Source organism: Pristis pectinata, chromosome 21, assembly GCF_009764475.1.
Source record: "Pristis pectinata isolate sPriPec2 chromosome 21, sPriPec2.1.pri, whole genome shotgun sequence".
NCBI lineage: Eukaryota > Metazoa > Chordata > Chondrichthyes > Rhinopristiformes > Pristidae > Pristis > Pristis pectinata.
In genome coordinates this window covers 685638-711921 of record NC_067425.1, presented here as the reverse complement: position 1 = coordinate 711921, position 26284 = coordinate 685638, and the positions used below count along the sequence as shown (strand labels likewise).

The window sequence follows — 26284 nt, the reverse complement described above, 5'->3', positions numbered from 1 at the left end:
CTGCACTCTCTAAAGCTTATTGATTGATATCTTTCCTGTAGGTAGGTGACCAGAACTGCACACAATACTCCAAATTTGGCCTCACCAATGTCTTGTACAACTTCAACAATGCATCCCAACTCCTGTACTCAATGCCCTGATTTATGAAGGCAAAGTGCCTTTGTGACCCTATCTACCTGTGACGCCACTTTCAAGGAACTATGGACTGTATTCCCAGGTCCCTCTGTTCTACCGCGTACCTCAGAGCCCTACCATTCATTGTGTAAGTCCTACCTGGGTTTGTCCTCCCAAAGTGCAACACCTCACACTCGGTCTGTATTAAATTCCATCAGCCATTTTCAGCACTTTTTCGGTGCTGGAAAGCTCACGCTGCAAGCTTTGATAGTCTCCTTTGCTGTCCACTACACCCCCCCCCCCCCCCCCCCCCCCCCCCAAATCTTGGTGTTATCTGCAAATTTGCTGATCCAGTTTACCATATTATCATCTAAAACATTAATATAGATGATAAACAACAACGACCAGCACCAGTCCCTGCGGTACACCACTAGTCACAGGCCTTCAGTCAGACAGCCATCCACTACCCACTCTCTGGCTTCTCCCGCTAAGCCAATGGTTTAAGTATTGGTTATATTGTCACTTGTACCAAGGTATAGTGGAAACTTGTCTTGCATACCATTCGTACAGATCAATTTGGCTACTTCATCCTGAATGCCAATCGACTTAACCTTCTGGACCATATGGGACTTTGTCAAAGGCCTTGCTAAGGTCTATGTAGACAACGTCCACCGCCTTTCCCTCATCGACCTTCTTGGTAACCTCCTCGAAGAACTCTATAAGATTGGTTAGACATGACCTACCACACACAAAACCATGTTGACTATCCCTAATCAGGCCCTGTCTATCCAAATACTAATATATCCTGTTCCTCAGAACACCTTCCAATAATTTACCCACTTCTGACATCAGGCTCACCAGCCTATAATTTCCCAGCTTATTCTTAGAGCCTTTCTTGAACAATGGAAGAACATCAGCTATCCTCCAGTCCTCTGGCACCTCACCTGTGGCTAAGGATGAGGCTTAGCGGGAGAAGCCAGAGAGTGGTAGTAGATGATTGTCTCTCTGATTGGAGGCCCGTGACTAGTGGTATGCTGCAGGGATCGGTGCTGGGTCTGTTGCTGTTCATCATCTGTATTAATGATTCAGATGATAATGTGGTAAAATGGATTCACAAATTTGCGGATGATATCAAGATTGGGGGCGTAATGGACAGTGAGGAAGGCTATTAAAGCTTGCAAAGTGATCTGGACCAGCTGGGGAAATGGGCTGAAAAATGGCAGATGGACCTTAATGCAGACAAGTGTGAGATGATGCACTTTGGGAGAACAAACCAGGGTAAGACTTGCACAGTGAATGATTGGGCACTGAGGTATGTGGTAGAACAAAGGGACTTGGGAATACAGATCCATAATTCCTTGAAAGTGGCATCACAGGTGGATAGGGTCATAAAGAGAGCTTTTGGCACTTTGGCCTTCATAAATCAGGGCATTGAGTACAGAAGTTGGGATATTATATTGAAGTTGTACAAGATGTTGGTGAGGCTGAATTTGGAGTATTGTGTGCAGCTCTGGTCACCTACCTGCAGGAAAGATATCAATAAGCTTGAAAGAGTGCAGAGATAATTTACATGGATGTTGCTGGGACTTGAGGACCTGAGTTACAGGGATAGGTTGAATAGGTTGGGACTTTATTCACTGGAGCTCAGGAGAATGAGGAGAGATCTTATAGAAGTATACAAAAATTATGAAGGTGAATGCATGTAGGCTTTTTCCCCTCGGGTTGGGTGAAACTAGAAGTAGAGGTGTTAGGGTGTAAGGTGAAATATTTAAGGGGAATCTGAGGGGGAACTACTTCACTCAGAGGGTGGTACAAGTGTGGAATGGGCTGCCAGCAGAAGTGGTGGGTGCAGATACAATTGTAACATTTAAGAGAAGTTTGGATAGGTGCATGGATGAGAGAGGTATGGAGGGCTATGGTCTGGATGCAGGTAGATGGGACTTGACTGAAACGAGGCCAGCATGGACTAGGTGGGCCGAAGGGCCTGTTTCTGTGTTGTAGTGCTCTATGACTCGAAATATCTCTGCCAGGGCCCCTGTAATTTCTGCACCAGCCTCCCACAAAGTCCGAAGGGACACCTTGTCAGGCCCTGGGGATTTATCCACTTTAATTCACCTCAAGACAGCCAGCACCTCCTCTTCCGTAATCCAGATACAATTCATGACCTCACTGTTCATTTGCCTCAGTTCTATAGTCTGTGTGTCTGTCTCCAGAGTAATTATGGATGCAAAAAATTCATTTGAGATCTCCCCCCATCTCCATGCATAGATGACCATGCTGATTTTCAAGAGGATGCTAGTAAGAAGGATACTATGATAATCATGCATAGTTTTAATCATCATATAGTGTGGACCTATCACACAGAATGTATTAGGGATGGTTTCTTGGAGCAATACATTGAGCAACCAACCAGAGAGCAGGCTATTTTCAATCTAGTATTAGTTAATGACAAATTAATCAATGATAGCTGGAGATCCTCTGGGAAAGAGCAATTATAGATAAGATATAAGATATTTATTAGTCACATGTACATTGAAACACGCAGTGAAATATGTCTTTTTGCATTGCTAAGAATGTGCTGGGGGCAGCCTGCAAGTGTCGCCACTCTTCCGGCGCTAACATAGCATGCCCACAGCTCCTAACCCGAGCGTCTTTGGAATGTGGGAAGAAACAGGAGCACCTGGAGGAAACCCACGCAGACACGGGGAGCACGTACAAACTCGTTGCAGGCAGCAGCGGGAATTGAACCCAGGTCACTGGCGCTGTAATAGCGTAACGCTAAACACTATGCTACCATGCCGCCTCCAGCATGGTAGCATTTCAAATTCAGTTTGAGGTTGAGAAACCTGGATCTGAAACTAGAGTCCTAAATTTAAATAAAGGTGATTACATTGGTATCAGGACAGAATTGGTTAAAGTGGACTGGGAAAATAGAATAAAGACTAAGACCATAGATCAGCAGTGGCAATGGCAGATATTTTTGTAAGTATTTAATTAATCTCAGCAAAAGTATACTCCAATGAGAAAGAAAGACTCCAAGGTAAGTGAAAGGAGCTTTAGAGGAGACTTGAAGAATTTTTCACCCAACGGTAGTTAAAATTGGATCGCACTGCCAGACAGGTTGGCGGAGGCAGCTACATTCACAATGTTTAAGTAGTTTTCAGATGAGCACTTGAAATGCCATGGTACCAAGGGTGGTCCTGCTGCACAGAAACAGGTCCTTTGGCTCACGATATCCATGGTGACGATCAATAAGACAGAACGTTTAGAAAAGGATAAAAATTTAACTTCAGGCAAGATGGAGACAAATGTGAGAAGAAGAGTGGTGAATACAGGACTGAAGGTGTTATATCTGAATGCACACAGCACACAAAATAAGATAGATGAGCTCATAGCGCAGTTAGAAATTGGCAGATATGACAATGTGGGCATCACAGAGTCGTGGTTGAAAGAAGATCACAGCTGGGAGCTAAACATCCAAGGATACACATCCTATCGAAAAGACAGTTGGGAAGAGGGGGTGGGGTGGATCTGTTGGTAAAAAAATTAAATGAAATCCTCAGAAAGAAGTGACATAGGATCAGAAGATGTAGGATCCTTGTGGATAGATTTAAGAAACTGCAAGGGTAAAAAGACCCTAATGGGAGTTATATATAGGCCTTGGAATAGTAGCCAGGATGTGGGGTACAAATTTCAACAGGAGATAGAAAAGGCATGTAAAAAGGGCAATGTTACAGTGGTCATGGGGGATTTCAATATGCATGTACATTGGGAAAATCAGGTTGGTACTGGATTCCAAGAGAAGGAGATTGTAGAATGCCTATGAGGTGAGAGGGGATAGGTTCAGAACAAACGTGAGGGGTACGTTTTTTTACTGAGAGAGTGGTGGATGCCTGGAATGTGTTGTCTGATAGGGTGGTGGAGGCAAATTCATTGGGGGCTTTTAAGAGGGGCTTGGATGGGCACATGAATGAGAGGAAAATAGAGGGATATGGGCATTCTGTAGGTAAGAGGGATTAGCTATGTCGGCACAACATTGTCAGCCAAAGGGCCTGTTCTGAGCTATACTGTTTTATGTTCTACGAGATGGCTTTTTAGAGCAGCTTGTGGTCGAACCCAGTGGGAAAAAGGCAATTCTGGATTTGGTGTTGTGCAATGAACCAGATTTGATTGGGGAGCTTAAGGTAAAGGAACCCTAAGGAGGTACTAATCATAATATGACAGAATTCACTCTGCAATTTGAGAGGGAGAAGGTAAAATTGGATGTATTGGTATTACAGTTGAGTAAAGGTGACTACAGAGGCACGAGAGAGGAGCTGGCCAAAGTTGATTGGAAGTGACCCTAGCAGGGATGACAGTAGACCAGCAAAGGCAGGAGTTCCTGGGATTAATTCGGAAGGTGCAGGATCAATTCACCCCAAAGAAGAAGAAGGATTCTAAAGGGAGGATGAGGGTACTGTGGCTGACAAGGGAAGTCAAAGACAGCATAAAAGCAAAAGGGAGGGCATACAATATTGCAAAAATTAGTGGGAAGCTAGAGGATAGGGAAGCTCTTAAAAACCAACAGAAGGCAACCAAAAAAGATGAAATATGAAGGTAAGCTGGCCAATAATATAAAAGAGGACACCAGAAGTTTTTTCAGATATATAAAGAGCAAAAGAGAGGCAAGAGTGGACATCGGTCTGCTGGAAAATAATGCTGGAGCAGTAGTAATGGGGAACAAAGAAATGGCAGATGAACAAAGGATGTCAGAGGTAAGTTTTTTTTACACAGAGAGTGGTGGCTGTGTGGAACGTAATGCTGTCAGAGGTTGTGGGGGCAGATACATTAGGGACATTAAGATACTCTTGGAGAGCCACGTGAATGATACATAAATGGAGGGCTATGTGGGAGGGAAGATTAGATAGATCTTAGAGCAGGAATAAATGTAGGCACAACATCTGGGTCGAAGGGCCTGTACTGTGCTGTAATGTTCCATGTTTAAAGAGGAGGAGGTGCTTACTTCCTTACAGCGAATAAAGGTAGATAAATTCCCCGGGCCTGATGTGATATTTCCTCGGACCTTGAGAGAGATTACTGTAGAAATTGCAGGGGCCTTGGCAGATATATTTAAAATGTCCTTAGTCACGGGTGCGGTGCCAGAGGACTGGAGGGTAGCTCATTTTGTTCCATTGTTTAAAAAAGGCTCTAAAAGTAAACCAGGTAATTACAGGCCAGTGAGCCTGACATCAGTAGTGTGTAAATTATTGGAAGGTGTTCTGAGAGATCGGATATACAAGTATTTGGACAGCCAAGGGCTGATTAAGGATAGTCAGCATGGCTTTGTGTGTGGTAGATCATGTTTAACGAATCTTGTAGAGTTTTTCGAGGAGGTTACCAAGAAAGTAGATGAAGGAAAGGCTGTGGATGTTGTCTACATGGACTTTAGTAAGGCTTTTGACAAGGTCCCACATGGGAGGTTAGTTTAAAAGGTTCAGACACTAGGTATCCATGGAAAGGTTGTAAACTGGATTCGAAATTGGCTGTGTGGGAGAAGACAGAGAGTGGTAGTGGATGATTGTTTCTCAGACTGGAGGCCTGTGACTAGTGGTGTGCCTCAGGGATCTGTGCTGGGACCATTGTTGTTTGTTGTCTATATCAATGATCTAGATGATAATGTGGTAAATTGGATCAGCAAGTTTGCTGATGACACTAAGATTGGAGGCATTGTGGACAGCAAGGAAGGCTTTCAAAGCTTGCAGAGGGATCTGGACCAAATGGAAAAATGGGCCAGAAAATGGCAGATGGAATTTAAAGCAGACAAGTGTGAGGTGTTGCATTTAGGAAGGACAAATTAAGGTAGGACATACACAGCAAATGGTAGGGCACTGAGGAGTGCGGAGGAGCAAAGGGATCTGGGAGTTCAGATATGTAATTCCCTGAAAGTGGCGTCACAGGTAGACAGGGTTGTAAAGAAGGCTTTTGGCATCCTGGCATTGATAAATCAAAGTATTGAGTATAGGAGTTGGGATGTTATGGTGAGGTTGTATAAGACATTGTTGAGGCCAAATTTGGAATATTGTGTGCAGTTCTGGTCACCTAACTATAGGAAGAATATCAGTAAGATTGAAAGAGTGCATAGAAGATTTACTAGAATGTTGCCGGGTCTTCAGGAGTTGAGTTACAGGGAAAGATTGAACAGATTAGGACTTTATTCCTTGGAGCGCAGAAGAATGAGGTGAGATTTGATAGAGGTTTACAAAATTATGAGGGGTATAGACAGTTAATGCAGGTAGGCTCTTTCCACCTAGATTGGGAGAGATAAGTACGAGAGGACATGGCTTTAGGGTGAAAGGGGAAAAGTTTAGGGGGAACATTAGGGGGAACTTCTTCACTCAGTGAGTGGTGGGAGTGTGGAACGAGCTGCCATCTGACGTGGTAAATGCGGGCTCACTCTTAAATTTTAAGAATAAATTGGATAGATACATGGACGGGAGAGTTCTGGAGGGTTATGTAGTGGGTGCAGGTCAATGGGACTAGTGGAATAAAGTTTCGGCACAGACTAGAAGGGCCGAATGGCCTTTTTTCTGTGCTGTAGTGTTCTATGGTTCTACGTTAACTGAATAAGTATTTTGCGTGAGGCTTCACTGTGGAAGACACCAGCAATGTGCCAGAAATTCGAGAGAGTCGAGGCAGAAATCACTGTAGTTGCTATGACTACGGAGAAGGTGCTTGGGAAGCTGAAAGGTCTGAAGGTGGATAAGTCACCTGGACTAGATGGACTACACCCCAGGGTTCTGTAAGAGGTTGCTGAGGTGATTGTGGAGGCATTAGTCGTGATCTTTCAAGAATCACTAAAGTCAGGAATTGTTCCAGAGGACTGGAAAATCACAAATGTCACTCCACTCTTTAAGGGAAGGAGGCAAAAGACAGGAAATTATAGGCCAGTTAGCCTGAGTTCAGTGGTTAGTAAGATATTAGTGTCCATTGTTAAGGATGAGGTTTCGGGGTACTTGGAAGCACATGATAAAATAGGCCAAAGTCAGCGTGGTTTCCTGAAGGGGAAATCTTGCCTTACAAATGTGTTGGAATTCTTTGAGGAAGTAACAGGCAGGATAGACAAAGGTGGATGTTGTTTACTTTTATTTTTAGAAAGCCTTTGACAAGGTGCCACACAGGCTGCTAAACAAGATGGGAGCCTATGGTATTACAGGAAAGGTATTAGCCTAGACAGAAGATTGCCTTCTGCCAGTCATCCAAAGAATGGGAATAAAAGGGGCCTTTTCTGATTGGCTGCCGGTGACTAGTGGTGTTCCGCAGGGATCGGTGTTGGGTCCGTTACTTTTCACATTATATGTTAATGATCTGGATGACGGAATTAATGGCCTTGTGGCCAAGTTTGCAGATGATGCAGAGATAGGTGGAGGGGCAGGCAATGTTGAGGAAGCAGGGAGTCTACAGAAAGGACTTGGACAGGTTGGGAGAATGGCAAAGAAGTGGCAGCTAGAATACAGCATATGGTCATACACTTTGGTAGAAGGAATAAAGGTGCAGACTATTTTCCAAACGGGGAGCAAATTCAGAAATCGGAGGTGCAAAGGGACTTGGGAGTCCTTGTGCAAGATTCCCTAAAGGTTTACTTGCAGGTTGAGTCGGTAGTAAGGAAGACAAACACAATGTTAGCAATCATTTTGAGAGGACTAGAATATAAGAGCAAGGATGTAAGGCGGTGGTCAGACAGCATTTGGAGTATTGTGAGCAGTTTTGTGCCCCACACCAAAGGAAGGATGTGCTGGCATTGGAGAGGGTCCAGACGAGGTTTACAAGAATGATCCTGGGAATGAGAGGGTTAATGTATGAGGGGTATTTGATGACTCTTGGCCTCTACTCGCTGGATTTTAGAAGGTTGAGGGGGGATCTCATTGGAACCTACCGAATATTGAGAGGCCTGGTCCTGGATAGTGGACATGGAGAGGATGTTTCCAGTTGTGGGAGAGTCTGGGACCAGAGGGCACAGCCTCAGAATAGAAGGATGTCCCTTTGGAACAGAGATGAGGGGGAATTTCTTTATCCAGAGGGTGGTGAATCTGTGGAATTCATTGCCACAGATGGCTGTGGAGGCTAAGTCATTGGGTGCATTTAAAGCAGAGGTTGATAGGTTCTTGATTAGTAAGGGAATCAAAGGTAACGGGGAGAAGGCAGGAGAATGGGGTTGAGAGGGAAAACTAAATCAGCCATGATCGAATGGTGGTGCAGATTCGATGGGCCAAATGGCCTAATTCTGCTCCTATGTCTTATGGTCTTATGGACAATCAAGTATCCATCTATATTCATACCTTTTACCAACACTTGGTCCTTAGCCTTCTATGCCTTGGTGATTCAAATGCTCATCTAGATAATTCTTAAAAGTTGACAGAGTACCTGCCTCTACCACTTCCTCAGGCAGTTGATTCCTGATTTCAACCACTCTCTGGATGAAAAATTTCTTCCTCTGATCTCTTCCACATATCTTTCATTAGAGCTATTGCCTCCAGTTTTAGACATCCCGGCTACGGGAAAGATTTCCTACTCTCTACCCTACCTAAGTCCCTCATAATTTTATATATTTCTATGAGACCCCTCCTGGCCTCATTTACTTGAAGGAAAACACACCCAGCCTGTCCAGTGATCTCATAACTGAAACGCTGCATTCCAGGCAGCATCCTGATGAATTTCCTGTGCATCCTCTCCAGTGCAATCACATCATTTCTTTAGTGTGGACGAGAAATTGCACTTGGTGTTCCATCTGTGGCCTAACCAATTATTTGTAAAGATGTACCACGATCTTCCCGCTGTTACGTGCCCAGCTAATGAAGATAAATATCCAGTATGCTGCCTTCACCACCATATCCTACTGTTATTTATGTTTGGTGGTGTAGTGGATAGTGTAGAAGGTTGCTGTAGATTACGACAGGATATTGATAGCATGCAGAGTTGGGCTGAGAAGTGGCAGATGCAGTTCAATCCGGAAAAGTGTGAAGCAATACACTTCGGGAGATCAAATTTGAAAGCAGAATACAAGGTTAATAGCAGGTCTCTCAGCAGTGTGGAGGAACAGAGGGATCTTGGGGTCCACGTCCATATCTCCCTCAAAGTTGCCGCACTGGTTGATAGGGTTGTTGAGAAGGTGCAATGGCATATTGACGTGTCTTAGTATTGCGTTCAAGAGCCACAAAGTAATGTTGCAGCTCTATCGAACTCTGGTTAGACCACGCTTGGAGTATTGTGTTCAGTTCTGGTCACCTCATTATAGGAAGGATGAGGAGGCTTTAGAGAGGGTGCAGAGGAGATTTACCAGGATGCTGCCTGGATTGGAGAGCATGTCTTATGAGGACAGGTTGAGCGAGCTGGAGCTTTTCTCTTTGGAGAGAAGGAGGATGAGAGGTGACTTGATAGAGGTGTACAAGATGATAAGAGGCATAGATCAAGTGGACAGTCAGAGACTTTTTACCAGTGTGACCAACGATGGCTAACACAAGGGGACATAATTTTAAGGTGATTGGAGGAAGGTATAAGGGGGATTTCAGGGGTAAGTTTTTTTTACACAGAGGTGGGTCGTGAATTGCACTGCTTGCAGAGGTTGTGGGGGCAGATCCATTAGGGACATTTAAGAGACTCTTAGATAGACACATGAATGACAGAAAAATAGGGGCCTATGTGAGAGGGAATGGTTAGATAGATCTTAGAGCAGGATAAAATGTCAGCACAACATTGTGGGCCGAAGGGCCTGCACTGCTGTAGTGTGATGTGTTACCATTTATTACATAGAACATAGAACAGTACAGCACAATACAGGCCCTTCGGCCCACAATGTTGTGCCAACCTTTAAACCTCGCCTAAGACTATCTAACCCCTTCCTCCCACATATCCCTCCATTTTAAATTCCTCCATATGCTTATCTAACAATCTCTTGAATTTGACCAATGTACCTGCCTCCACCACTGCCCCAGGAAGTGCATTCCATGCCCCAACCACTCTCTGGGTGGAAAACCTCCCTCTGATATCTCCCTTGAACTTGCCACCCATTAATTTAAAGCCATGCCCTCTTGTATTGAGCATTGGTGCCCTGGGAAAGAGGTGCTGGCTGTCCACTCTGACTATTCCTCTTAATATTTTGTACACCTCTATCATGTCTCCCCTCATCCTCCTTCTCTCCAAAGAGTAAAGCCCTAGCTCCCTTAGTCTCTCCTCATAATCCATACTCTCCGAACCAGGCAGCATCCTGGTCAATCTCCTCTGCACCCTTTCCAATGCTTCCACATCCTTCCTATAATGAGGTGACCAGAACTGGACACAGTATTCTAAGTGTGGTCCAACCAGAATTTTATTGAGCTGCATCATTACTTCGCAGCTCTTAAACTCGATCCCTCGACTTATGATAGCTAACACCCCATAAGCTTTCTTAACTACCCTATCCACCTGTGAGGCAACTTCCAGGGATCTGTGGATATGGACCCCCAGATCCCTCTGCTCCTCCACACTACCAAGAATCCTGCCATTTACTTTGTACCCCATCTTGGAGTTTGTCCTTCCAAAGTTTACCACCTCACACTTCTCTGGATTGAACTCCATCTGGCACTTGTCAGCCCAGCTCTGCATCCTATCAATGTTCCTCTGCAATCTTCGACAATCCTCAACACTATCCACAACACCATCAACCTTTGTGTCATCTGCAAACTTGCCAACCCACCCTTCTACCCCCTCATCCAAGTCATTAATAAAAATCACGAAAAGAAGAGGTCCCAGAACCGATCCTTGTGGGACACCGCTAGTCACAGCCCTCCAACCTGAATGCACTCCCTCCACCACATCCCTCTGCTTTCTACAGGCAAGCCAATTCTGAATCCATGTGGCCAAGCTTCCCTGGATCCCATGCCCTCTGACCTTCTGAAGAAGCCTACCATGTGGAACCTTGTCAAACACCTTACTAAAATCCATGTAGACCACATCTACTGCACTACCCTCATCAATCTGTCTGGTCACCTCCTCAAAGGATACTAACAGGCTTGTGAGACATGATCTGCCCTTCAGAAAGCCATGCTGGCTGTCCCTGATCAGACCATGATTCTCTAAATGCCCATAGATCCTATCTCTAAGAATCTTTTCCAACAGCTTGCCCACCACAGACATAAGATTCACTGGTCTATAGTTCCCTGGACTATCCCTACTCCTTTTTTGAATAAGGGGACAACATTTGCCACCCTCCAATCTTCCAGCACCATTCCCGTGGACAACGAGGACTCAAAGATTCTAGCCAACAATTCAGCAATCTCCTCCCTCGCCTCGCAGAGCCGCCTGGGGTATATTCCATCGGGCTCCGGGGACTTATCTGTCCTAATATTTTCTAACAGCTCCAACACATTCTCTCTCTTGATATCTACATACTCTAGAACATTAACCTTACCAACACTGTCCTCAGCGTCATCAAGGCCCCTCTCCTTGGTGAATACTGAAGAGAAGTATTCATTGAGGACCTCACCCACTTCCACCGCTTCCAGGCACATCTTCCCACCTTTATCCCTAATCGGTCCTACCTTTACTCCCATCATCCTTCCGCTCTTCACATGTGAAAAATGCCTTGAGGTTTTCCTTAACCCTACTCGCCAAGGCCTTTTCATGTCCCCTTCTTGCTCTCCTCAGTGCCTTCTTATGTTCCTTCTTTGCTAACCTATATTCCTCAAGAGACCTATCTGATCCTTGCTTCCTAAACATTATGTATGCTGCATTCTTCCTCCTAAATAGTTGTTCCACCTCTCTTGTCACCCATGGTTCCTTCACCCTGCCATTCTTTCTCTGCCTCACCGGGACAAATTTATCCCTAACATCCTGCGAGAGATCCCTGAAAAACGATCACATCTCCATAGTACATTTCCCTTCAAAAATGTCATCCCAATTCACACTCGCAAGTTCTTGTCTTATAGCCTCATAATTTGCCCTTCCCCAGTTAAATATTTTCCTGTCCTCTTTGCTCCTGTCCTTGTCTATGACAATGCTAAAGGTTCGGGAGCAGTGGTCACTGTCCCCCAAATGCTCACCCACAGAGATCTGTCACCTGACCTGGTTCATTACCTAATACTAGATCTAATATGGCATTCCCTTTAGTCAGCCTGTCAACATACTGTGACAGCAATCTGTCCTGGACACACTTAACAAACTCTGCCCTGTCTAAAGCTGTGGTACTAAGCAGGTGCCAATCAATATTTGGGAAGTTGAAGTCTCCCATGATATCAATCCTTTTATTCTTTCACCTTTCCAAAATCTGCCTTCCGATCTGCTCCTCAGTGTCCTTGCTGCTACCAGGGGGCCTGTAGAATACTCCCAGTAAAGTAACTGCTCCTTTCTTGTTCCTAACTTCCACCCATATTGACTCTAGAGAGGATCCTTCTACATTATGCACCCTTTCTGCAGCAGTAATAGTATCCCTGACCAGTAACGCCACCCCTCTTAGAACATAGAACAATTACAGCACAATTCAGGCCCTTTGGCCCACAAAGCTGTGCTGAAAGTGTCCCTACCCTAGAAATTACTAGGCTTACCCATAGGCCTCTATTTTACTCAGCTCCATATACCTATCTAACAGTTTCTTGAAAGACCCTATCGTATCAGCCTCCACCACCATTTCCGGCAGCCCATCCCACGCACTCACCACTCTCTGAGTAGAAAACTTACCCCTGACATCTCCTCTATATCTACTCCCCAGCACCTTAAACCTATGTCCTCTTGTGGCTACCAATTCAGCCCTGGAGAAAAGCCTCTGACTCTCTACCCTATCAATACCTCTCATCATCTTATACACCTCTATCAGGTCCCCCCTCATGCTCCGTCTCTCCAAGGAGAAAAGGCCAAGTTCCCTCAACCTGCTATCATAAGGCATGCTCCGCATTCCAGGCAGCATCCTTGTAAATCTCCTCTGCACCCTCTCTATGGCTTTCACGTCTTTCCTGTAGTGAGGCGACCAGAACTGAGCACAATACTCCGAGTGGGGTCTGACCAGGGACCTATATAGCTGCAACAATACCTCCCGGCTCCTAAATTCAATTCCCAGATTGATGAAGGACAATACACCATATGCCTTCTTAACCACAGAGCCAACCTGCGCCGCCACTTTGAGCGTCATATGGACTCGGACCCCAAGATCCCTCTGATCCTCCACACTGCCAAGAGTCCTACCATCAAGACTATATTCCGTCAACATATTTGACCTACCAAAATGAACCACTTCACACTTATCTGGGTTGAACTGCATCTGCCACTTCTCAGCCCAACTCTGCATCCTATCTATATCCTTCTGTAACCTCTGACAGCCCTCCAAACTATCCACAACACCCCCAACCTTCGTGTCATCCGCAAATTTACTAACCCACCCCTCCACTTCCTGATCCAGGTCATTTATAAAAATCACAAATAGTAAGGGTCCCAGTACAGATCCCTGAGGTACACCACTGGTCACCGACCTCCACTCAGAATACGACCCCTCAACAACCACTCTTTGCCTTCTGTGGGCCAGCCAGTTCTGGATCCACACTGCAATGTCCCCTTGGATCCCATGTCTCTTCACCTTCTCCATAAGCCTTGCATGGGGTACCTTATCAAATGCGTTGCTGAAATCCATATACACTACATCTACTGCTCTCCCTTCATCGATGTGCTTAGTCACATCCTCAAAAAATTCAATCAGGCTCGTAAGGCAGGACCTGCCCTTAACAAAGCCATGCTGACTATTCCTAATCATTATTATACCTCTCTAAATGTTCATAAATCCTGCCTCTCAGGATCTTCTCCATCAGCTTACCAACCACTGAGGTAAGACTCACCGGTCTATAATTTCCTGGGCTATCCCTACTCCCCTTCTTGAATAAGGGAACAACATCTGCAGCCCTCCAATCTTCCGGAACCTCTCCCGTCTCCATGGACGACGTAAAGGTCATCGTCAGAGATTCCGCAATCTCCTCCCTCGCCTCCCACAGCAACCTGGGGTACATCTCATTTGGTCCCAGCGACTTATCTAACTTGATGCTTTCCAAAAGTTTCAGCACCACCTCTTTTCTAATATCTACATGCTCAAGCTTTTCAGGCCACTGCAAGTCCCCACTACAATCCCCCAGACCTATTCCATGGTGAATACTGACGTAAAGTATTCACTAAGTACCTCCGCTATTTCTTCCGTATCCATACACACTTTCCCACTGCTGCACTTGATAGGCCCTATCCTTTCGCATTTCATCCTCTTAATCTTCACGTACTTGTAGAACGCCTTGAGGTTTTCCTTGATCCTGCCCGCCAAGGCCTTCTCATGTCCCCTTCTGGCTCTCCTAATGTCTTTCTTAAGTTCCTTCCTTTTAGCCTTGTACTCCTCCAGATCTCTAACATTACCTAGCTCTCTGTACCTTTTGACTAGATTTATTATAGCCTTCGTACACCATGGTTCCTGTATCCTATCATGACTCCCTTGTCTCATCGGAATATGTCTATGCAGAGCTCCACACAAATATCCCCTGAATATTTGCCACATATCTTCTAGACTTTTCCCAGAGAACATCTGTTCCTAATTTAATCTTCCAATTTCCTCCCTGAGAGCCTCATAATTCCCTTTACTCCAAGGAAACGCCTTTCTAGCCTGTCTGTTCCTATCCCTCTCTAGTACTAATGTAAAGGAGATAGAATTATGATCACTATCACCAAAATGTTCACCCACTGAGAGATCTGACACCTGAGCAGGTTCATTACCCAATATCAAATCAAGCACAGCCTCTCCCCTTGTAGGTCTATCTACATACTGTGTCAAGAATCCTTCCTGAACACACCTAACAAACTCCAGCCCATCTAAACCCCTCACTGTCTGGAGATGCCAATCGATATTTTGGAAATTAAAATCCCTCATCACCACTAATCTGTTATCTTCCAGCCTCAAGCACTTACTGCAGATGTGGTCACCGTGCACCACAGCAGGGTCCACGAGCTTCCACATCATGCAGCTGCTGCACTTCTGGCTGCTTTCCCTCCTGCACAAGAATGCTGTGGAGCTGATCAGAGACATCCTGGACCTTGGCACCTGGGAGGCCACATGCCATCCGGGATTCTCGCTCATGTCCACAGAACCTCTTGTCTGTTCCCCTGACAATCGAGTCCCCTATCACTATTGCCGTTCTCTTCTCCTTCCTTCCCTTCTGAGCAGCAGGACCAGTCCCAGTGCCAGATATCTGGCTACTATCCCTGTAGATCAACCCCCTCAACAGCATCCAAAGCAGAATACCTGTTTTTGAGGGGAACAGCCTCTGGGGTCTTTTGCTCTGTCTGCCTGTTCCCTTTCATTTTCTTTCCCCTGACAGTCACCCATCTATCTCCCTCCTGGACCCTAGAAGTACCTGTTCTAAGTGGGGTGACTGCTTCCTGATACACAGCATCTACATAAATCTCTCCCTCCCTGATGCTTCGCAGTGTTTGAAGCTGCGACTCCAGCTCATCAATTCTGAGCCGAAGTTCCTCCACCCTCAAGCACTTACTGCAGATATGGTCACCGTGCACCACAGCAGGGTCCACTAACTCCCACAACATGCAGCTGCTGCACATCACCTTGCCCTCCATCTGAACTTTTTTTTTCTTACCTAGCTGTAGTCTACTTAAAAGTTATAACAATAACAGTAAACCTTACATTTACTTACCAGCTACTCACCAGTGTTGTTGCAGATGGCCTCCGCCTCTTGATGCCAAAGCTTGTTGTGCTAAACCCACTCACTCTGACTCTGTCCACTCCGACAATGGCTGCTCCGCTTGACACGACCTCCTTTTATTGGCCCTTCTAAATTCGCCCGGACCTGTGAGGGACCCGCTGCTCCTTGGTCTCTCAGCTTCTGATTCACTCCTGAGTAAAAAGCCCGCGAAAACACGAACTTTTTAAAGAGTTTCACACCTGACCTGTGAGGGACCTGCTGCTCCTTGGTCTCTCAGCTGGTCTCTTAAGGGTGGAAAAAGAATTAGAGGGATATTGTGATAGAGAATTCAACTGTATGGGGAACAGAAAGGCAGTTCTGTGGCAGCAAAAAAAATTTCAGGGTGGTGCATGTTGGAGCGAAGGTAGGATATTCTGGAGAGAGGATGAACAACCAGTTGTAGTAATGCATACTGGTACCAAGGTGAATATAGTGCCACATGGTAGTGAGTGTAGAAGGAGTGCAGGGAGACAGAGGAAGGGGAAATGAAGCAAAAAAACATGAAGGGGAAAAGCAAAAGTGAAAGGAAGAGAAATCAAGAGTGAAAAACAAAGGACCAAAGGTCCTGTTTCCATGCTGTATGACTCTGTTACTCTAAACAAGACCACAATGCAAATGGACATAGCATTCACAACAAGGTGAATTAATTAATCATGCAAATAGATGTCAACAAGTATGATATTTGGATTACAGAGACATGGCTGCAATGGGACCAAAGATAGGAACCAGACATCCAGAGCTATTAAATATTAGGAAGGGTAAACAAAAAGTAAAAGGTTAGAATGGAGATTAGCACAGTAGTGAGAAAAGATATTAGTTCAGATGATGTGGAGTACCTATTTATAGAGCTAATAATTAACAAGGGGCACAAAATAATAGTGAGAGCCCCAAGCAGTCACGTTGATGTTGGGAATGGCATTAAACAGGATACTAGAGCCACATTCATTAAGGGTACAACAGTAACCATGGGTGACTTAAATCTTAACATAGATTGGACTAGTCAAATAAGTAAAAATATTCCTGGAGTATATTCACCATGGTTTTCTGGAGCCAGGTATTGCATAATGAGAAAGGATTAATTAGTAATCCTGTTGTGCAAGACCCCTGCCGGGAAGTGATCGTCATAAGGTAGAGTTCTCCATTAAGATGGTGAGTGATGCAGTGGATTTTGAAACAACAGTTTTGACTTAAAGTGAAACTGCAACAGCAAGATTTGGCTAAATAGATTGGGGAACATTACTTATGGGGTTGACGGTGGATTGGCAATGGCAAACATTTAAGGAGGGATTGGATGAATTATAACAATTGTTCATTCCTGTCTAGTACAAAAATTATATAGGAAGGCTAGGTCAACTGTGTCTAACGAGGAAAGTAGTGTGCGAATAAGCTTGCAAGGAACTTATAAACTGAGTGTAAAACTTTCTATTGATATGTGAAGAGAAAATGATTAGTGGAAACAAATCATTGTCCCTTACAGTATTGAACAAGAAATAGGGAATGCAGTGATGGTTATTTTCCAACAGTCCTTAGATCCTGGATTAGTTCCTATGGATTGGAGGGCAAATGGAACCCCACTATTTGGGAAAAGGAGATGAAGAGAAAACAGAAATATTGATTGATTAGAATCCAATATCAGTGGTGAGGAAAATGCTGGAGTTCATTATTAAAGATATAATAGAAGAATATTTAGAAAACAGTCATAGTATCGGTCAAAGTCAGCATGGATCTATGAAAGGAAAATCATGCTGGACAAATATATTGGATTTATTTGAAGGAAAGTATATGCTGCTCGTCTGGGTCATGTATGTATCAAGAAGGAGGAAGTGCTAGAAATATTGACGCACATTAATATGGACATATTCCCAGGGCCTGATGTAATCTATCCCAGGGTGTTATGGGTAGCAGGGGTGGAGATTGCTGGGGCTCTGATGGAGATTTTTGCATCATCTTTAGCCACGGGTAAGGTCGTGGAAGACTGCAGGGTAGCTAATGTTCCCATTTTCAAGAAGGGTAGTGTAGATAAGCCAGGAAACTACAGGACAGTGGCCCTTACTTCATTAGTAGGGAAACTATTGATAAAATTTATTGGGGATGGGACATATGATCACTGCTTAGCGGGAGTCAGCATGGTTTTGTGCATGGGAAGACCTGTCTCATACATTTTGAGGAGGTGGTTACTAAGAAAACTGATGAAGGCAGAGTGGTTGATGTGGTTTACATGAACTTTACAATGCTTTTGACAAGGTCCTGCATGGTAGGCTGGGCCAGAAAGTTAGGGCAGATGGGATCCAAGGTGTTTTGGCAAGCTGAATCCAAAATTGGTTTGGTGATAGGAGGCAGAGGATAGTGGCAGAGGGTTGCTTTTATGACTGGAAGTCTGTAACCACTGGTGTACCGCAGCGATTGGTGTTTGTCATATAGAATGTCTGTGGTCTGATAAGTACATTTGCTGATGACACAAAAATTGATGGAGTAGTAGATAGTGAGGATGGTTGCCTGAGGATACAGAGGGACATAGACGAGCTGAGAGGTTGTGAAGAGCAATGGCAGATGGAATTTAATCCAGACAAGTGTGAAGTAATGAATTTTGGGTCATCTAGTACTGATCAGACATAAAGAGTAAACAGGAGGGACATTGACGTACAGAGGGAAATCAGGGTAGGAATTTCACAGTAAATGATGGGGCCCTAGGGAGTGTTGTAGAACAGAGGGACCTTGGAGTTCAAGTACATGGTTCCCTGAAAGTGGAGTCACAGGTATACAAGGTGGTGAAGAAGGCTTTTGACATGCTGGCCTTCATCAGTCAGGCCATTGAGTAGAGAATTTGGGAGGTTATGTTGCAGTTGTACAGGTTGCTGGTGAGGCCGCACTTGGAATATTGTGTTCAGTTTTGGTCAACCTGCTATAGGAAGGATGTTATTAATCTAGAAAGAGTGGGGAAAAGATTTACAAGGATGGTGCTAGGACTTGAGTGACTGAGTTATAGGGAGAGTTTGAACAGGCTAGGACTTTTTTCATTGGAGCATGAGAGAATGAAGGGTGATCTTATAGAAGGGCATAGATAGGGTGAAAGTACTCAGTCTTTTTCCCAGGGTTGGGGAATCAAGAACTAGAGGGCATAGGTTTAAGGTGAGAAGGGAAAGTGTTTTTTTACATATATGGTGGTATGTATATGAATGAACTGCCAGAGGAAAAGGTTGAGGCAGGTACAATTACAATTTTTAAAAGACAGTTGGACAGGTACATGGACAGGAAAGGTTTAAGAGGATCTGGGCCAAACGCAGGCAAATGGGACTAGCTTGAATGGGCATCTTGGTCACATAGACCAGTTGGGCTGAAGAGTCTGTTTTCAGGACCTTGGAGTACAAGTTCATAGCTGCTTGAAAATGGCAGCACTCATAGAGAGGGTAGTGAAGAAGCATTTAGCTTGCTTGCCTTCATAGGCTTGGTTATTGAGTATAAAAATTGGGATATCATGTTGCAGCTGTACAAGCCATTGGTTAGGCCATACCTGGAATATTGTGTGCAGTTCTGGTCACCACACTTCAGAAAGGATGTGGTAGTGCTACAAAGAGTGCAAAATAGATGTTGCCTGGATTAGAGGGCTTTAGTTGCAAGGAGAAATTGGATAGGTTGGGATTGTTCTCATTAGAGACAGGTGGGTATATGGAATGAGCTGCCAGAGGAAGTGGTTGAGGCAGGTACAATAACAACATTTAAAAGACATTTGGACACCTTGTATAAAAAGTTTGTCTTTTATTGAAGATATATTGAAGGCGGTACAGTAGTGTAGCGTGGGTTTCCTCCGGGTGCTCCGGTTTCTCCCACATTGCAAAATGTACGGGTAGGTTAATTTGGGTTTAAGATAGGCAGCATGGACTCGTTGGGCCAGAAGGGCCTGTTACCACGCTGTAAATAAAATTTAGTTTAAATTTTATCTGTGACGTTCAGGGCTCTGGCCTCAAGTGCTGGAAATTGGGATTAGCTTGGCTGGTTCTGTTTTGACCTTCACTGACAAGATGGCTGAATGGCCTGCTGCATGTTATAGATTTTCTAGGATCCCTGGTAAACAATGAACAAGAATTTCTAAATATAAGAAGCCCTGGTTTCTGGTGCTTTGAGGCATCAGCACTAACTGCTGGGCCACTATGTTACCTGAGTAACATATGTGAGCCAGATGACTGTTAAGGTTATGTCCTGAAGTTAGGTTTTTGATCTTGGATCAGAAATAACTTCACTAAGTGGTAGAAGAAACTTGAGGTACTTTTTGGCTTCTTCATTTTCCAGTACTGTCTACTGGAAAATCACTTTCTATTATTAACACTGGAATTATTGTTATGATTTGCTCATGTCCCATGTTTTTAGGGAACTTCTACAATCAAGGGGAAGTTCGTAAGAAGGAACTGCTGCAGAGCTGTGCTGTCCTTGGAATCCCTTCATCCTGTGTAACCATCTTGGATCACAGGTACTTGCTGTAACTCTTGCACTCTGCAACTATTCATTCACATCAAAGAGGGATTCTTTGTGTCTGTGCTAATGAGATGTTATAATTGAATAACGTTTTTAAAGTGCTTATTTTAAGTTTTCCATAAACTGTTTCTCCAATAATTTGAGTCTTGAGGCGTAGTGTCAGCAGACTGTTCACTCGTGAGAGAGATTGTGTGCTTGCCTGGTGTTTTTATATTCGTTTTCAGGATTTAGGAGACATCATTAAAGCATTTATAGCTTATCCTTAATTCTCCTTGACAAGGTGGGGAAGCTGCCTCATTGAAGTGTTGCTGTCCTTCTCATGATGATACTTCCACAGTGCAGTTGTAGAGGGATTCCAAGATGTAGACCCGGTATGATGAAAAACTGGTAATCTATTTCCAAGTCAGGATGGTGTGTGACTTGAAGGGGAATCTGTGGTGATGATCCCATGCATCTTGTTTCCTAATCCTCCTTGGATCTAGAGGTTGTAGGTTTAGAAGCTACTGTCCAAGAAGCAGAGGCAAGTAACTGTAATGCATTTTGTAGATGGTACACATTGCAACCATTGTGTGCTGATGGTGGAGGGAAGTGAATGTTTCGGGTGGTTCATGGGTGTCATTCAAACAGCTGTATCCTGACTGGTACTAAGCTTCTTGAGAGTTGTTGATGTTGCACTAATCCAGTCAAGTGGAGAGTATTCCATCATCCTTCTTATTAGAACATAGAACAGTGCAGCACAGGAACAGGCCCTTCAGTCCACAATGTTGTGTGGAACTAATTAAATTAGTAATCAAATGCCCAACGAGACAAATCCCTTCTGCCTACACAATGTCCAAATCCTACCATTTCCCACACATTCCTGTGCCTTTCTAAGAGCATCTTGAATGCCCCTGTCATATTTGCCTCCACCACCACCCTAGGCAAGGCATTGCAGGCACCCACCACTCTCTGTGTAAAAAAAACATGCACTACACATCTCCTTTTGAACTTGCCCCTCTCACCTTAAATGCATGCCCTCTGGTATTAGACATTTCAACCCTAGGGAAAAGATACTTGCTGTCTACTCTATGCCCCTCATAATCTTATAAACCTCTCTCAGATCTCCCTTCGCCCTCTGCTGCTTCAGAGAAAACAACTCAAGTTTGTCCAACTCCTTATAGCACATGCCCTCTAATCCAGGCAGCATCCTGGTAAACCTCTTCTGCATCTTCTCCAAAGCCTCGACACCCTTCCTATAATGGGGTGACCAAAACTGAATGCAGTACTCCAGATGCGGCCTAACTAGAGTTTTATAAAGCTGCAACATAACCTTCTGACTCTTGAACTCAGTTCCTCGACTAATAATGATAAGCATGCCATATGCCTTCTTTACTACCCTATCAACCTGTGCAGCTACTTTCAGGGAGCTATGGACTTGGACCCCAAGATCCCTGTGCTCCTCAGCACTGTTAAGGGTCTTGCCATTAACAGTGTATTGTCTCTTTACATTTGATCTCCCAAAGTGTAATAGTTCACACCTGGCTGGATTAAACTCCATCTGCCATTTCTCCGTCCATATCTGCAACTGATCTATATCCCACTGTATCCTTTGCCAGTCTTCGGCACTATCCACAACACCACCAATCTTCGTATCGTCTGCAAACTTACTAACCCACCTGTCTATGTTTTCATCCAGGTAATTTATATACAGTATATCACAAACAGCAGAGGTCCCAGTACGAATCCCGTGGAACACTACTAGTCACGGACCTCCAGCCAGAATAAATCCCATCGACTACTACCCTCTGTCTTCTGTGGGCAAGCTAATTCTGAATCCAAACGGCCAATTCACCGTGAATTCCATGCATCTTAATCTTCTGGATGAGCCTCCCATGAGGGACCTTGTCAAGTGCCTGACTGAAATCCATGTTGACGACATCCACAGCTCTACCTTCATCAATCACCCTTGTCACCTCCTCGAAAAACTCAATCAAGTTAGTAAGATATAACTTGCCCTACAAAAAGCGATACTGACTGTCCCTAGTTAGGCCATGGGTTTCCAATTGTTCATAAATCCTATCCCTAAGTATTGTCTCCACTAACTTCCCTACCACTGACATGAGACTCACCTGTCTATAGTTTCCAGGATAATCCCTATTTCCCTTCTTGAATAATGGAAGAACATTAGCTACTCGCCAGTCCTTTGGGACCTCACCTGTGGCTAGAGAGGAGATGAAGATATTGGTCAAGGCCCCAGGAATCTCATCTCCTGGCTCTCTCAATAACCTGGGGTATATCCCATCAGGCCCTGGGGACTTATCCACCAACACTACCTCCTTCTTTATCTCGAAATGCCCTAGCAAATTATCATGCTCCACACTGACGTCACTATCCTCCACATCCTTCTCCTTGGTAAATATTGATGCAAAGAACTCATTTAGGACCTCACCCACATCCTCTGCCTCCAAGCATATGTTCCCTCTATCCCTGTGTGGTCCTACCTGTTCCCTAGTTATCCTCTTGATGTATGTATTAGAATGCCTTGGTATTCTCTTTAATCCTACTTGCCAAGGACTTTACATGGCCCTTCCTGGATCTCCTAATTCCCTTCTTGAGTTCCTTATTGGCTTCTTTATTATTCTCAAGGGCTCTGTTTGATTTTAGCTGTCTAAACTTTACATATGTTTCCTCTTTCTTCTTGACTAAATTCACCACTTCTCTCGACATCCAAGGTTCCCTTACCTTGCCATCCTTTCATCTTGCTGGAACATACCTGCCCTGTACTCAGTGCAGTTGGTCGATAAACATCCTCCAGAGGTCAGATGTGGACTTGCCCAAAAACAGCTGTTCCTAATTAACTCTCCCTAGTTCCTGCCTAATACTTTTGCAATTTGTCCTGCTCCAATTTAATATCCCTCCCACAAGGTCCATACTTATCCTTGTATGTAGTTATCTTAAAACTTAAGGAGTTGTGATCACTGTTCCCTAACTGTTCTCCCACTGGAAGGTCAGTCACCTGGCCACACTCATTACCCAACACCAGGTCCAGTATGGCCCCTCTTCCTGTTCGACTATCTACATATTGATTTAAGAAACCTTTCTGGATGCACCTAACAAATTCTGGCCTCTCTAAACCTCTTGCACAAAGGAGGTCCCAGTCTATATTCGGGAAGTTGAAGTCACCCACTACAACAACCCTGTTGTTTTTACACCTTTCCCTAATCTACCTGCATATCTGTTCCTCGATGTCCAGGTGGCTATTGGGGGGTCTGTAGTATAATCCCATCAGAGTGATTGCACCTTTCTTATTTTGAGTTCTACCCATATAGACTCAGTGGATGGAACCCTCCATTCTGTCCCCTCTGAGTGCAGCTGTGATATTGTCCCTGATTAATAGCGTAACCCCCCACCCCTTGTTTTACCATTTAAAATACACATACTTCAACCTGTCCATCCCATTGTGTCTACTACCTTGCTCTTGCCTGTCCTTCGTTACAGACTTACTGGTCATGACATCTACCTTCCTCTCAATCCCTTCAGTTTCTGACCTGGTGCTCATCCCTGCCAAACTAGTTTAAATCCTCCTGGGTAGCACTAGAGAACCTCCTGGCCTGGATATTGGTTACCCTCCAGTTAAGGTGCAACCCGTCCCTCTTGTACAGGTCACCCCTGCCCCAGAAGTGGTTCCAATGATCCAAGAAACCGATAGGAAAGGTTTAGAGGGATATGGGCCAAATGCGAGGAAATGGGACTGGCTTAGATGGGCATCTTGGTGGGCATGGTGAGTGGGGCCGAAGGCCCTGTTTCCATGCTCTTTGACTCTGACAATTTGTGTCAACCTGAAACACTGCACCAGTTCCTCAGCTACTCATTCATCTGTTCTGTCTTTCTATTCCTGCCCTGACTAGCATGTGGCATCAGGAATAATCCAGGGATTACTGTCTTTCAGGTCCCGCTTTTCAGCCTCTTTCCTAATTTCCTGTACTCACTGTGCAGGACCGCTTCCCTTTTCTACCTATGTCATTGGTGCCAATGTGCACCACGACTTCTGTCTGCTCACCATCCCCCTTGAGAATGTTCTGCAGCCGCTCTGAAACATCCTTGACCCTAGCACCCAGGAGGCAACACACCATTCTGCGGTCTCTTTCGTGGCCACAAAATCTCCTGTCTGTCCCCCTAACTATCGAGTTTCCTGTCCTTATTTGTGCCTTGCAAGTGGTGGAAAAGTCTGGAGGCATCAGGTGGTGGCTCACTGCCACAGGATACCAAGCTCTGACGTACTCTTCAAGTCATGACACTTATGTAGCTGGTTCATTTGAGTTTCTGGTTAATAGTAATCCCAAGGATATTGATGGTGTAGGTTCCAGCAGTGATAAAGACATGGGATGTCAAGGTCAGGTTGTTAGTTTCTCTCATATTGGAGAAGGTCATTGCCTGGGGGCTACGGATGTTACTTGCTACCTAACAGCCCATGCCTGAATATTGTCTAGGTCTTGCTGCATGCAGGCATTGGCTGCTTCATTTGCTGAGGATTTGCAAATGGATTTGAACATTGTGCAATCATCAGCAAACATCTCCACTTCTGACCTTGTGATGGAAGGAAGGTCATTGACACAGCAACAGAAGATGATTGGGTCCAAGACACTGTCCTGAGGAGGTTCTGTTCTGATGTCGAAGGACTGGGATGATTGACCTCTGACAGCCATAGTTATCTTCCTTTGTGTGAGGTATGACTTTAACCACTAGAATGTTTCCCTTTGTTGGTACATCGACTTCACTGTTATCAGGGCACATTCAGTCAAATGCTACCTTGATATTGACGTCAGTTACCCTTATCTCACCTCTAGAATTCAGTTCTTGAGACCAAGCTTGGACCAAGACTGTAATGAGGTCTTGAGTGGAGTGGTCCTGGCAAAACCTAAAATGATCACTGGTGAGAAGGTGCTACTCATAGCACTATTGCTGGCATCTTCCATCTCCTCACTGGTGAATGACAATAGGTTGTTTGGTGATACTTAGCCAGATTGGATTTATCCTGTTTTTTTGTGAATGGGACAAACCTGGGCAAATTTTCACATTGGATAGATGTCAGTGTTGTAACTGTATTGCAACAACTTGGTTAGAGGTAGATCTAGTTCTGGAGAGCAGGTCTTCAAATGGGATGTTTTCTGGTCCTATAGCAGTTGCCATGTCCAGTGCTTTCAGCTTTTTCTTCATATCACATGGAGTGAATTGAATTGATTGGAGACTGGCTCCTGTTGTAGTTGCCTCCACATCCTTCCGATAATGTGGTGACCAGAACTGCACATAATACTCCAAATGCAGCCTAACCAAAGTTTAATACAGCTGCAATGTGACTTCCCAACTTTTATACTTAGTGCCCTGACCAATGAAAGATAGCATGCTGTATGCCTTCTTTACCACCCTATTCACTTGTGTTATCACTTTCAAGGAACTATGGATGAGTATCCCAACATCCCTCTGTATATCAATGTTCCTAAGAGCCCTGCCATTTACTGTATACTTTCCTGTTACATTTGACCTCCCAAAGTGCAACACTTCACACTTGTCCAGATTAAACCATCTGTCATTTCTCTGAACGTATCTCCCACTAATCTATATCCTGCTGTTATTCTTTGACAACCTTCTTCACGTCATCTGCAAACTTACTAATCAGCCTATCTACATTTTCGTCCAACTCATTTATACATATCACAAACAAAAGAGGTCCCAGCACTGATCCCTGTGGAACACCACTGGTGACAGACCTCTAGTCAGAGGAACACCCCTCTACCACTACTCTCAGTCTTCTATGGCCAGTTTTGAATCCAATCTACCAAGTCACCATGTACCCCACGTGCCTTAATCTTCTGGATCAGCCGACCATGAGGGACCTCACCTAAAGTCCTGTTCTATCGCTTTATCCTTGCCAGAGATCAATATGATCAGAGGGCAAAGGTTTAAGGTAAGTGATGGAAGGTTTAAAGGGGTCT

The 26284-nt window shown here is 44.5% G+C and overlaps 1 protein-coding gene across 1 annotated transcript in view; it reads left to right on the top strand.

Moving 5' to 3' along the window:
- The window catches only part of pigl (phosphatidylinositol glycan anchor biosynthesis, class L), a 107863-nt gene that overhangs the window by 1595 nt on the left and 79984 nt on the right, over nucleotides 1–26284 (top strand). The window contains exon 2 of the mRNA XM_052035930.1: nucleotides 20208–20307. Coding sequence (XP_051891890.1) covers nucleotides 20208–20307 — 100 coding nt within the window. The remainder of the gene's footprint in view (nucleotides 1–20207; nucleotides 20308–26284) is intronic.